Source organism: Nerophis ophidion, linkage group LG02, assembly GCF_033978795.1.
Source record: "Nerophis ophidion isolate RoL-2023_Sa linkage group LG02, RoL_Noph_v1.0, whole genome shotgun sequence".
In the NCBI taxonomy this organism is placed as follows: Eukaryota; Metazoa; Chordata; class Actinopteri; order Syngnathiformes; family Syngnathidae; genus Nerophis; species Nerophis ophidion.
This window is the reverse complement of record NC_084612.1, coordinates 54,211,284-54,224,749: the sequence shown is the minus strand read 5'-3', so window position 1 is coordinate 54,224,749 and position 13,466 is coordinate 54,211,284. Positions and strand designations below refer to the sequence as shown.

Below are 13,466 nucleotides of genomic sequence, written 5' to 3'. Positions count from 1 at the left end.
ACACCGGCTGTGTTTGTGTTGCTACAGCCGGCCGAAATACACCGCTTTCCACCTAATGCATTCTTCTTTGTAGTATCCATTATTAATTGAACAAACTGCAAAAGATTCAGCAACACAGATGTCCAGAATACTGTGTAATTATGCGATTAAATCGGACGACTTTTAGCCGTGAGTGGTGCTGGGATAAAATGTCCGCTACAACCAATAACGTCACAAGCACGCGTCAACATAAGCGTCATCATTCCGCGACGTTTTCAACAGGACACTTCGCAGGAAATTTAAAATTGCAATTTAGTAAACTAAACCGGCTGTATTGGCATTTGTTGCAATGTTAATATTTCATCATTGATATATAAACTAGACTTCTTGGTCGGTAGTAGTAGGTTTCAGTAGGCCTTTAAATAATAGGTGTGTGCTAATCCATCGATTCTTGGATGCATCAATATCGATTAGCAAATGACAGTGAAATCACAAACAAAATGGTAGCAACACCAAGGGGTTGGCCAAAATAAAAATAAAAAACCCACCAGAACAGTTTTAAGGGACGGACTGTACGGCAAGGCATATTACAGAGGTCTCAAATGTGTGGCTTAAATGTAAAATTTTAACATTTAATTTTGCACTTAGCAATACATAAAAAGGCTTTTGTCGTTTTATTTATTTTTTCTGAACTGTTTTGACTTTGCAAGTTCCGAAAATTTTTTAAGAACAGCGAATAAAGTTATTTAATTTGTGAAGTGAAATAAATTATATTTATACAGCGCTTTTCTCTAGTGACTCAAAACGCTTTACATAGTGAAACCCATTATCTAAGTTACATTTAAACCAGTGTGGGTGGCACTGGGAGCAGGTGGGTAAAGTGTCTTGCCCAAGGACACCTGGAACCCTCAAGTTGCTGGCACGGCCACTCTGCCAACCGAGCTATACCGCCCCAATGTAATTGGTTAAAAGAAGTCTTATTTCCTTAAAGCACTCTGAGTAAAAAGAGCAGCTTTTAGATGTTGGAAATTTGTAAGATAATTCTGACAAATATACCTTGTTCAAAAGAATCAAGTATGGAGGGGAACAGAGCATCCATAATTGGAATAATAGTATTAAACCTTTAATATTTGAATCATAGCACACTATATTGTAATCCAAATTGAATCATGAAGCACAAAATACACATTCTAATGCAAGTGAGGCCACATTAGGGCAAGACAGGGCAAATTTATTTATAAAAGCACAATTTGTACACAAGCAAATAAAGTGCTTTAAAGAAAATTCAAAAGAAGGCAAAAATAAAAGTATAATCATATTTCAAATTAAAATCAGAAAATACCGTCATCACAAAAACAATCCTCATTCATTAAAATATGAATCAAATACTATAGATACAATACTTCCATGTGTCATATGCACAATTAAAAGGCTGGATTTTAACATTGCCAATGTTGAGGCTCGTCTCACATCTTCAGGAAGACTATTCCAGATTTTAGGAGCATAAAACTGAAACAGTTTTACCATGTTTGGTCTGTCTAGAGAGGCCATAGGTGTTATCAAGCCTTACCTGAGCTTGCAAACAAGTGGACATCACAGGGACTTTTGGAGGAAAGGGCAAATCTTCAACCCCAAACACGACCAATTTTGTATTGGTCATCAATGTGCTAACAAAGTGGAACCTATGAAAGTCCATCAGCTCCCGGATGCTTGCTTGCTAGGATTTTTATACTTTTTAAATAACATATGCATGGTGGAACTGTTGTCTTCATAAAATGTGTATTGACTACTAGCAATGGTGCATGTGCCTCACAATACGAAGGTCCTGAGTTCCTGAGTTCAATCCCGGGCTCGGGATCTTTCTGCGTGGAGTTTGCATGTTCTCCCCGTGACTGCATGGGTTCCCTCCGGGTACTCCAACTTCCTCCCACCTCCAAAGATATGTACCTGGGGATAGACCCCTCCCACCTCCAAAGACATGCACCTGGGGATAGGTTGATTGGCAACACTAAATGGTCCTAGTGTGTGAATGTTGTCTGTCTATCTGTGTTGGCCCTACGATGAGTTGGCGACTTGTCCAGGGTGTACAGCGCCTTCCGCCCGAATACAGCTGAGATAGGCTCCAGCACCCCCCGCGACCCCAAAAGGGACAAGCGGTAGAAAATGGATGGATGGAATGGTTAACAAGTTAGGGTGTTTAAAGAAAAATTCTAACTTTTACAAGCATGTGCAACAGTAGTAGTTGTATCCTTTTACTTTTCTAAAAAGGAATCTTGTTCAATATGATGTAATCATCATATTTATTTATTTTTCATTTAAGAATCATTACAGCTGGTAACACGGAATCTCAGCAGTTTTATGTTTTGTATTTTGTACCTTACTACACTCAAAATGTACCGAACAGTTACAATTCCATACCGTTACACCCGGGCGTAAAAGCGTGTTAATTTTTTAATTGTCATCAGGGGTGCACAAAAACAATTGATTCACATCAATTTTTTTCATTGATTATGCACAATGGTTAACTGGACGTCTTTATGTGCTCGATGCCTCAATCATTGGTATGCGTTCATCTACAAAACCCTTCTGGGTATCAGTCCATCTTATCTATCTTGTCTTTTAACAAGGAAACAAGGAAGTCACGGGCAGCACGGTGGAAGAGGGGTCAGTGCATCTGCCTCACAATACGAATGTCCTGAGTAGTCATGGGTTCAATCCCGGGCTTGGGATCTTTCTGTGTGAAGTTTGCTTGTCCCCCCCGTGACTGCTTGGGTTCCCTCCGGGTACTCCGGCTCCCTCCCACCTCCAAAGACATGCACCTGGGGATATGTTGATTGGCAACACTAAATTGGCCCTAGTGTGTGAATGTGAGTGTGAATGTTGTCTATCTGTGTTGGCCCTGCGATGAGGTGGCGACTTGTCCAGGGTGTACCCCGCCTCCCGCCCAATTGTAGCTGAGACAGGCACCAGCGCCCCCCGCGACCCCAAAGGGAATAAAGGGTAGAAAATGGATGGATGGATGGCTAAGGAACTCACAATCTTCGTTCAATGAATGTTTTGAAATGTGTTGTCCTCAAAGTAAGAACTGAATTGGGGAAGAAAGCATTTAAGTTTTCAGCACCGAAGGCTTGGAATAACCTACAATCGAATCTTCAACTTCAAACCCTTGTTAAATTAAATGAGTTTAATGCTTCTGTGAAAGGATTGCAGTCGTCCTTGTCTGTCTGCACGTGTTATGTGAGCAAGTTTTAATATTGTAAATTTTATGTTTTATGTGTTGTTCACTGTTTTTAAAATAACCTTGCTGCTGCCCTCTTGGCCAGGTCTCCCTTGGAAAAGAGATCTTTGATCTCAGTAAAATATTTACAATGAAAAAAATATCTGAATCACAATTCCTATTCGGAACGATCCATTTTTAAAGATAGGTTTGAGGCCATCCCTGTGCAACCAGAAGGAGATTTTCTAAGTAACCTGTGTTGAAAAAGTGTCATTATAAATATTACCAAATAATACATTGCGGCAATGGGTTGTACCAAGAATTGTGTTGAATCGATAATCAATTCTTAATGAAATCGTCACCCCAGGAAGCGGATCGAATCATTGGTTGCCTAAAGATTTACACTCCTAATTGTCAAGATTAAATCATTATTTGTGCCTCACAACTCTCACTTTTTAACATCCTTCATTATCAAAAAAGTTTAAAAAGAAGTTGAGCGGCAGTAATAATGAAATGCAAAAACAACAAGTGTGTTTTCTTTTCGCTCACGCTTGTGGAGGCTGGTCCAACTTTTAGAATACTGTACGTCAGTGGTCCCCAACCACTGGGCCGCGGCCCGGTACCAGGCCGTGGCCCGATTGGTACCGGGCAGCAGAATAATTTTTTATTAAGTCAACATAAAAAACACAAAAACCTCCCTTTTTCATGACAAAGAAAAAAAAAAAAAGATTCCCCATCCCCCCCCCGGGCCGCGGGACAAACTATTAAGCGTTGACCGGTCCGCGGATACAAAAAGGTTGGGGACCACTGCTGTACGTGTTTAAAAAAGCTAAACATGCAGATTCACCCCATGTTTTTCCTGAGAAAGTTATTGTTCTCCACTGAGCAAATTATTGGATTTTACCATCACAAATCTTTTTTTTTTTTTTTTAGTAAAAATCTAATTTACAAATATTTTTTTTAATGCAATTTAAAGGCAACCAGAAATCCTTTTTTTAACCTGCATTTTCCTATGAAAAAGTTTCATTATAAAATGATTGGTATCACTTTAGTATGGGGAACACATATTCACCATTAATTAGTTGATTATTAACATGCAAATTAGTAACATATTGGCTCTATCATCAACACTAAATGGTCCTAGTGTGTGAATGTTGTCTTATTCTTCAAAGCCTTATTATTCAAGGAGTAAGCCATTAACTAAGAGTTAACTAACCCTAACCGTTATTGCTTATTAGTAACCCTAAGCCTAACTTTTATATTCCCCTAGTGTCCAAATAACTCCAAATTAAGTAATTTTACTTTAATAAGCAACTCTCTATCCATCCATTTCCTACCGCTTATTCCCCTTGAGATCGCAGGGGGCGCTGGTGCCTATTTCAGCTACAATCGGGGCGGAAGGCGGGGTACACCCTGGACCAGTCGCCACTTCATCACAGTAATAAGCAACTAATTAATGGCAAATACATTACCCATACTAAAGTGTTACCAAATTATTATACCAAATACTACATTGTGAGAATTTGTGTGAATCAAGAATCGTGTTGGATCAAAAATCGGTTCTGAATAGAGTTGTCACCTCAGGAATCAGCATCTGGTTGAATATTTAGGTGCCCAAAGATTCACACTAATCATAAGACAGAATGAGTGTTTATGTTTTAATAACTGAACACCGTATTCCCCCAGGTTAGTCCATTGTTCCAGAAACTGGAGGTGGAGCAGATTGAGGCTTTGAAGAAGAGATTTGGGGGACAGCAGGTATGTGATGTTGTTTGTGTGTTTGCTACTTGTAATGTGCTTGCTGGTGTGATGAATAGCTCTGCAAATTGTCCGAACAGACTGAATACTTTGTCGCTTCGTGTTTTTCGCTATATGATCTAAAGCGGTTTTGTATTTGATGCATTAATCATGCGGATAAAGATAATTCCCTTTCTAAACCTTTCCATCACCGCCTTTGTCTCTAGCCTGAAGATGAACCAGCAAAAAAGAAGGTATCCATCGGCCTTTTTTGTGTAAAGTTTGAATGTTTGCATGCTTTCACTCATACTAGCAGCTCATTTTAATGTTGACTTATCGCCGAGAGTCCAGCATGAGTCTTGTCTACTTGCTCATTGCCACTCGTGAAATTCTGTCGACGCCTCGACTGATGGCTCTTATTGTCTAAAATGAAGGAAGTCACGCCTTTGGAGAATAATCATATCTTCTGTTTGCACACTCAAGACAGCGTCTCAAAGCGCTGCCAGCACACCCGCTCTCGCTGCCGCAGATGTCGAGGTGGCTGCAGTCAACGCAGCGGACCCGGAAAAAGCCAGGCAGCTGACGCAGGCCGTGGCGGAGCAGGTGAGGGCACGCAAGTCAACCTGACTCTTTTCACAAGTTTCATATTAACTCACACTAAGTCAACTCAACGTCAAAATGTAATCATATAACTAAAATCAATGCACAGTTTTTAATGCGTAGTAGAAATAGCAAATACTGCATTCATATCAAAGCAAAGAGCTATTAACGTTTGTGTGTTATTTTAATTCAACTTTTTTTTGCACAGGTTTGTTACAAATTGTTTTTTTATGCGCTAGAAAAAAAATCTACCTTTCGTACTTTGTGTTGGGACATGATTACCGGTAAACCAATGTTTTTGTATTACTGCTAAATATTGAAATCAAATCAAGCTTTCAAACTAAAAGGCATTTTTTAAATGTAAGAACTTTTTTAATAAATGTGCATTTCCTACTGTTTTTTTTCAGTATCACAATATTAATATCAAATAACACACATATTAAACCAAAGCACTATTCAAATGTTTTAAAAATCCTACCTCAAATAATTTAAGTTTGTAAGAAACTAATAGGAATTTAAACATTTGTGGTTTTTCTTTTTATAGATTCCTCTTCTGTACATGAGGCTAATACTAAGGTTATTGGCGGAATATATTTATATCTTCCTTGCTAACTGAAATGTTCACATGTAGAAATCTGAGCATTTTATTTGCTAGGGGAAGAAGGTCCAAAAAATATACGTACATATCACCCAATAAAATCTGCATTTCCGACTTTTGTGTTTTGACATGACCAAACCAATGTTTCTTTTGTTACTCCTAAACAAAATCACGCAGCTTTCAAATCAGTCCTTATTGAATGTGTTTGTACACAATCGTTTATGTGATGCTTTAATAAAATGTATGTTTCGTTCAGCTTGTTTTTATTTTTCATATTTTATCACATTTTCATCCTACCAAAGATATTGATATCAAGTATTACATGTAACAAACCAATTTCTCTGTAATGCGGTCAATGTTTGTGCTTAAGAAACAAATAAGAATTTAAACATTAGCTTTTTGTCTTATTATATATACATGAGGTTAGGTTGATAAAGGAATATATTTATATTTTCCCTCCTAATTGAAAGTTCACATATAGCAGCTCTTCTCAAAAAGTTTGTCGGGCCCACATGGGGAATATGACAAAGTATACTTATCAGAAACTTTTTTTATTGCTACATTTCACATACAATAAATTTGTCTTGATGCAAAAACAGCTAACATGGGAAATTGGGCTAAAATAGCAAAAACTAAAATACAAGAAATTGACAATATAAAACATAATAAAAAAGTAACTGCGGCTTAACAGAAAATCATTGAGAAGCACTGCTATACAAACCTTATTTTTTTTTTTTTTTTTTTTTATCTGCTAGGGCGAGAAGGTGCGAGCCCTTAAAGCGCAGAAGGCGGACAAGGCGGCGGTCACGGCTGAAGTGGCCAAACTGTTGGAGCTGAAGAAGCAGCTGGTCTTGTCCGAGGGGAAAAGCCCCGAGCCCGCGCTCGTCAAGGCCAAAAAGAAATGAGACGCAGAAAAGTTCCAAACGGTGTGAGGTTAGTGGTAGGAGGGGGGAAGTGGCTTTGAGGTGCGGTACTGGAGGAAAAGGAACATGATGTAGACGGCGAGATGAGGGTGTTAGCCAAAGGCAAAGCTGTGACGGGATCTAAGACAACATGGTGCTGGCACTGAGGGGTAATGGAATGCTGGTGAGGCCGGCGGGGAAATGAAAACACACAAAGGGAGTCAAATGAATTCTGCTAAAGAATGGAGGGATTTGGAAAAATCCCTCCACCAAGAGAAACTGATTTTATACTCTAGCTGTAATAATGGCCTCCGAATGTGCTCTGTGCATTTGATTTTTTTTTAAATATAGTTTTAACTATCAACAATCAACACTTATGATTCAACTCTTTTCCTATTTTCTGCAAATACATTTTTACCAAATAAATCATGCATTAACAAGTCAATAAACAAGGTTTAAAAAAAAAGTATTCTGTTTATTGCAAATGTGTGAGTACATTGACAAAAAAAGGAAACCCTTTAAGTAAATTCCAGTAATAAATCATGCAAATTCATTGAATAGAAAATTTTGGGGACTTTAGTAAGAAAAGTAGACAAATGGGACAGTACAAATGTGTACAGTAACCTAGTTATTACAGTTTTACAAAAATAGCGAGTGGAGATAAACCACCAGTAAATACAAAAGCTGCTCTATCTAAATACACGTACAGTCACCTGTGATTACAAAATGTTTTCCATAAAAATAGTAATACTCACAAAATGAAAACTTCCTGAGCTCCTTCGCTCTGCGCATATTGGGACAAATAATCTCTGATTGCAGCCCTTTTAAAAGAGGAGTTACAATGAATTGCAATAATGAATCAATCACTTCCTCTTCTTTGTCACATGCTGTGTCTTTCTTCTTGTTTTCTCATCACATTCTTCAGCCTTTCAAACATCTTTGGTTTTCCATACTTTCCAGTCTTACGGAGCATTTCTTACACACTTTATTCTCGCCTTGGCTTCACTTCCTGGTGTTGACAAGTCTCTCGATGAGCGCGCGACGCGTCCGCTGCACCTCTTCTCCCAACCTCTCGATCTCGGCCTTCAGACGCTCGTTCTGCTCGGTCAACTCCTGCACTTTCCTCTCATTCTCTTGCTCCCTCTCCTTGCGACTCTTCTTGGCGGACAAATATGACGAGGACGTACGCTGCGCCGAGCTGCCCGGGGACAACTGGGCATCGTCGTTGCCGGCGCTCCTCTTGCGCTTGCCGTGGCGGGAGGGCGAGTAGATGGACGGGGACGAGACGAACGACGACGGGGACGAGCAGCGCTGGGAAGGCGACTCTGAGGCGGACGAGGAGGAGCAGGATGGAGAATCCGGAACGCAGGGCGACTCTTCCTCGCTGGCGGATGGAGACGCTGGGTACGCACTGTTAGCCTGGTGATGATGGTAATAATAACCGCTGCTAATCACTGCCCCGCTTGAATCTACCATCCCTACTCCTCCATCGCTCAGCAACTCGAAGAACTCAGGGGGCAACAGGTCACCGTCGCCGCTTCTCGTCTCCGCCTTCCGCTCTTCTACCGGAGTCAAGCAGGACGAGGAGGAAGAGGAAGACGAGGTGTGATGCAGAGGCTGAGGGTCGTGGATGTGCTCCGTTGCCCTCTGGACGCCCTCGCCCCACGTCTGACCTCCGTCCGTCAACCACGTGAGTGAGCAACTCTCCAGAACATCCAAGAACTCGGGTTCCTTCTGTAAGTAGAAAAACAGCAAGTAGTACTTGGTAAGTGCCCGCCATTACAAGTGTCGCTGACCTCGCCGCACGAGGGGGCGCGTGCCAGCTTGGCCCCTCCCGTGTCCGAGCCCAGAATATCCTGCAGGTCCTCATACCACGCCTCCAAGTCTGCACCACACAGCGGCTCCGCGCCGGGGGGGTACGGTGGGGGCAGGTGGAGCCACTCGGCAGTCATATCTTCTCACAACGCACAGTCACACGGCTCACGCTGGACCTGACGGACAGCCAGGGGGGAAAGTTGCTACTGGTGAGTCCTTCAAACTTTTTTACGTTGCATGAAAAGTGTCCTCAGTTGTGCAAAAGCACGTCACGTACACAAGCACAGCATTTACCTTTTAAAAGGACTCCCTTAATCAAGTCTGTGAATTTGTTGGAGATAATTCACCCCTACAAATCTGCAAGAAAAAAATAAATGTGGATTAGTGTTTTCCATAAAAATACATCTTTATTTGCTGATATTGTAAAATATATTTTTGACGTTATTATTACTTATGATCAAATATGTGGATTTTTGGAAGAAGTTAATAAAAAAATTAAAATATTGTCAATTACAATTAAGGATTTTATGGACTATTGCAAATCAACACAACATTAACATTTGTGTGTTTTTTGTTTGTGCTGTTTATTTTGAAATGTATTTGCTGATTTTGTTAAATATCTTTTTTTTAATTAAATTTAGATCAAAGACATGAAAAAAGTGAATTTTTGGGGCAGTTAATATACAAAATTTAAATATGTTTAATAAGGATTTTTTTGGACTGTTGCAATAAATACACACTTCATGAAAAAAGTGAATTTTTGGGGCAGTTAATATACAACATTTTAATATTTTTAATAAGGATTTTTTTGGACTGTTGCAATAAATACAACACTTATATTAATGTTTGTTTTGTTCTGTGCTGTTAACTTATTTTAATTAAAATACATGTATACACATTGGTAATTAAAATACGTATGTATATGCTGATATTGGTAAGTATTGTATATGAATTTATTACATTTATGATCAAAGATGTGAAAATAAAAGTGGATTTTACGGGCAGTGATATACAAAATGTAAATATTGTCAAATTTATAAATTTTTTTGGCCTGTTGCAAAAAATGCAAAACTTACGTTAGTGAATTACAATAAATTGTATTTTGGGCTTTTGATATCAGACAAAACAATACAGATTTAGCATAAACATCTTTTTTTAATTACATGTATGATCAAAGACATGAGGGAAGTTAATATACAAAATTTAATAGTTTTTGATAAGGATTTTTTGGGACTGTTGCAAAAAACACAGCACTTAAATTAATGTTTTTGTTTTGTTCTGTGATAACTTTTTTTAATCAAAATACATAAGTATATGCTGATATTGGCAAGTATTCTTTATGAATTTATTACATTTATGATCAAAGATGTGAAAATAAAAGTTAATTTTACATGCAGTGATATACAAAATGTAAATATTGTCAATTACAATTAAGGATTTTATGGGCTCTTGCAAAAAAACCGCAGGACTTACATTAGTGATTTTTCTTTTAGGCTGTTAACTTCAAATATTAATGTTATGAATTACAATAAATGTTATTTTGGGCTGTTGATATCACACAAAACAATACATTTTGTGATTATTAACTTTTAAATAACGACGACAATCGTTACAATTGCGCCCCCTGTGCTCAAAGGTTGTCCCTAAATAAGGAAGATGGACAAACAAGAGGACAAAAAACAGATTGAAATTCATGATTTAACATTTTCCAAAAAGGTTGACAGTCAGTGAATTAAATATACACTGCGGCTACAACCACAAAAACTCCATTCATTCTTGTGTAATTATTTTTGTGTAACGTGACATATTGCTTTTTTAATTCTGCATGAAATATCCAAGGAAGGAATTTAATTACAAATTGTGTTAAATATTTTAGATTGCTTTAACAATGATAATAAGTTGTTGATATATTTAGTATGTTTTTTACGTAAATATTATTGTACGTTTTCTATACTGTAAAATCTAGGGTTGTTGTGTTTTATAGTGTAATATTACTCTATATTGGAAGTGGATTTTACTCAAATTTTTACATGAACAGTTTGTTGGATTAATTGCTTTAAAATCACAAGTCAATGCAGATATTTAAGTATTTATCTTGATTTGACAATAACATTGTTTTGAAATGTATGATGATATGTTTTATTATTAGATATGATTAAAGCGTAAATATATGTAATTCTACGCAGTACACTTATTTTGTAATGCATTTATTAAGAAAAGATAGTGTAAATATATGTAATTGTACGCAGTACATTTATTTTTGTAATACATTCCATGAGAAAAGATAAAGTATTTTATTTACACATTATTTCCAACCTCTCGGGGGCCACACAAATTGACGTGGCGGACCAGTTCTGACCCCCAGGCCTTGAGTTGACACCTATGCATTAATACATACATCAAATATGAAACGTTTTTATTATAAATGCAAATTATTACACTTTGAAATAAGTGTATTTTTCTTATCAAACTACAGTTAAATGAAATATACAAATGAAAACAATGTAATGTTCATTATTAATAATAAGAGATATAACTAAAAAATTTAAAACTAAAAAATTTAAATAAATAATTAGATTGCGACTTATTTAAATGCTCCTATTTATTACATGCAGTGTCGTTAAAAACAAGGTGAAATTTAAAAAGTAGTCAATTGGCTGTCATGTTTATTTGATATAAAAATGGAAGAAAAGTTGTATATGTAATTCAGTGGTTCTTAACCTGGGTTCGGTGACTCGACCTCAGCGGTTCGGCGGAGGTCAAAACACACCCGACTCTTCGTGTAAATACAAACTTCTCCCTATCGGCGTATTACTGATACGGCAACAGCTGACTGATTTGCTGGTGTGTAATTTTTTGTGAGTTTATGCACTGTCTTGGTTTTGTTGTTTGAACAAGGTGATGTTCATGCACGGTTCATTTTGTGCACCAGTAAAAACACATGGTAACATAAGTATGGGAAACATATTCAACATTAATTAGTTGCTTATTAATATGCAAATTAGTAACATATTGGTTCCTAACTACTCATTAAGTACTAATTAATGCCTTATTCGGCATGGCCTTATTATAACTCTAACCGTGACCCTAACCAAATAACTCTAAAATAAAGTATTATTACTTAGAATATGTTCCCCTAGTGTCCAAATAACTCCAAATTAAGTCTTTGTTACTTAGAATATGTTCCCCATACTAAAGTGTTACCAAAACATGTAACTTTGTCTTGAATTTGAAAAAAAAACAACATTTTATGTTTCACTAAAGTGTTCGGTGAATGCGCTGTGTAACTGGTGGGGTTCTGTACCTCCAACAAGGTAAAGAACCACTGATGTAATTATTTGTGTGTAACGTTTGTTAGTGACATCTTGCTTTTTTTTAATTCTGCATGAAAACATACCCAAGCAAGGACTTTATTTACAAATAGTGTTAAAATATTTTAAGATTGCTTTAACAATAGTGAATAATAAGTTGTTGACGTATGACCTAAGACAATTACGTCACGGAAAAGCAAAGCTGGACTGGGCGAGACAAAGTACAAATATATAAATATATACTTCATGTTTTGAAGGATGCCGTATATTAAATGATGTACTTTTTCATATAAATATTGTTAAAAAAAACTGCCTTTTTTGTTTTGGACTATCAAAGCTGAAAAGTTTGGAGCTTTTACGTTGAGCAACACTTTGCACTTCAACAAAAGAAAGAAAGTGTGAAGAAACATGTTAGTGTTAATAAATTAAATGTATATTGTCATTATAAAAGCCTTGTTGACCACTTTGATCCTTCACTTCGCGCAGCACTGACAAAGACAGACACAAAGAAGTCAATCGTCTACTTACCCTTTTTCGTTTATTCGCTCGCCTTCTCGACTGTCTGCGGATCGAATGGTGATAGTTTAGTAACAATTGCAGATGGCTCATGTTAACCATTGTTCAGACTTGACGGCCGAATGTGATCCGCGGAAACTCCCGGCGGTGTTTATAAGCAGCGACGGGCCTACCGAACTCGGCTCCGGTGGAAGATGCGTCGGAGCCAATCGGGAGCGAGCGGCGCAGTAGGTTTTTCCTTGGCGACATCCAATCGGGAGGCGGGAGAGGCGGGGCTTGGTGGGCAGCAGGGTTGTGCGGCCGGCGTGTGTGTAGTTCGCAGTGATGCAGGCACGAGGCGGCCACGACCAATTTGGGGCGTATAGGAGTCACATGAAAGGAATGATGCAATGCTTGGCAACACGTTTCCAGCTGGGGATAACACCATCTTTTATTAAGTACTTTCAACGGAACATGCACACCACACAAAAAAAAAAAAGTCTAAATATATACATATATGCATGCAATGTCGAAGAATTGTTTGTTTCCGGAAACGCGAACGCTTCAATTGGTTTTCTTACTAGTTGTTTTTTCTCTCAAATCCTGGCCTTTAACGAACGTTAATGTCGAAATGAATCACTTTGTGACTTTTAAACAAACGTTTGCCCGGCTCCAAGTTTGACGCTTTGAAGTTCCGACCTCATTTTTTTGATTTCTCAACATTCGGGTTGACTTCGCGGTGATGGCTCAATATTATTATTGTTAATAACATTGTATATATTTTTTTAATTTTTAAAAGATTTTCTTATTTA

The 13,466-nt window shown here is 37.9% G+C and overlaps 2 protein-coding genes across 3 annotated transcripts in view; one reads left to right on the top strand and one right to left on the bottom strand.

The window, feature by feature from the left end:
• mars1 (methionyl-tRNA synthetase 1) overlaps positions 1–8,506 on the top strand; it is a 37,087-nt gene extending 28,581 nt beyond the window's left edge. Inside the window, exons 19-22 of one of the 2 annotated variants that reach the window (XM_061886567.1) lie at positions 4,883–4,954; positions 5,161–5,187; positions 5,417–5,536; positions 6,887–8,506. In XM_061886567.1, the coding sequence (XP_061742551.1) occupies positions 4,883–4,954; positions 5,161–5,187; positions 5,417–5,536; positions 6,887–7,036 (369 nt within the window). In that variant the 3' untranslated portion in view covers positions 7,037–8,506. The remainder of the gene's footprint in view (positions 1–4,882; positions 4,955–5,160; positions 5,188–5,416; positions 5,537–6,886) is intronic. The other variant, XM_061886577.1, reaches the window with a different exon arrangement.
• Positions 7,488–12,847, bottom strand: ddit3 (DNA-damage-inducible transcript 3). Its single transcript, XM_061886651.1, has 4 exons — positions 12,688–12,847; positions 9,143–9,205; positions 8,830–9,024; positions 7,488–8,767 (listed from the first exon to the last, which is right to left on the bottom strand). The coding sequence occupies exons 3-4, from the start codon at positions 8,983–8,985 to the stop codon at positions 8,036–8,038; spliced, it is 888 nt and encodes a 295-aa protein (XP_061742635.1). The 5' UTR covers positions 8,986–9,024; positions 9,143–9,205; positions 12,688–12,847; the 3' UTR covers positions 7,488–8,035.
• Between the last annotated feature and the right edge of the window lie 619 nt (positions 12,848–13,466).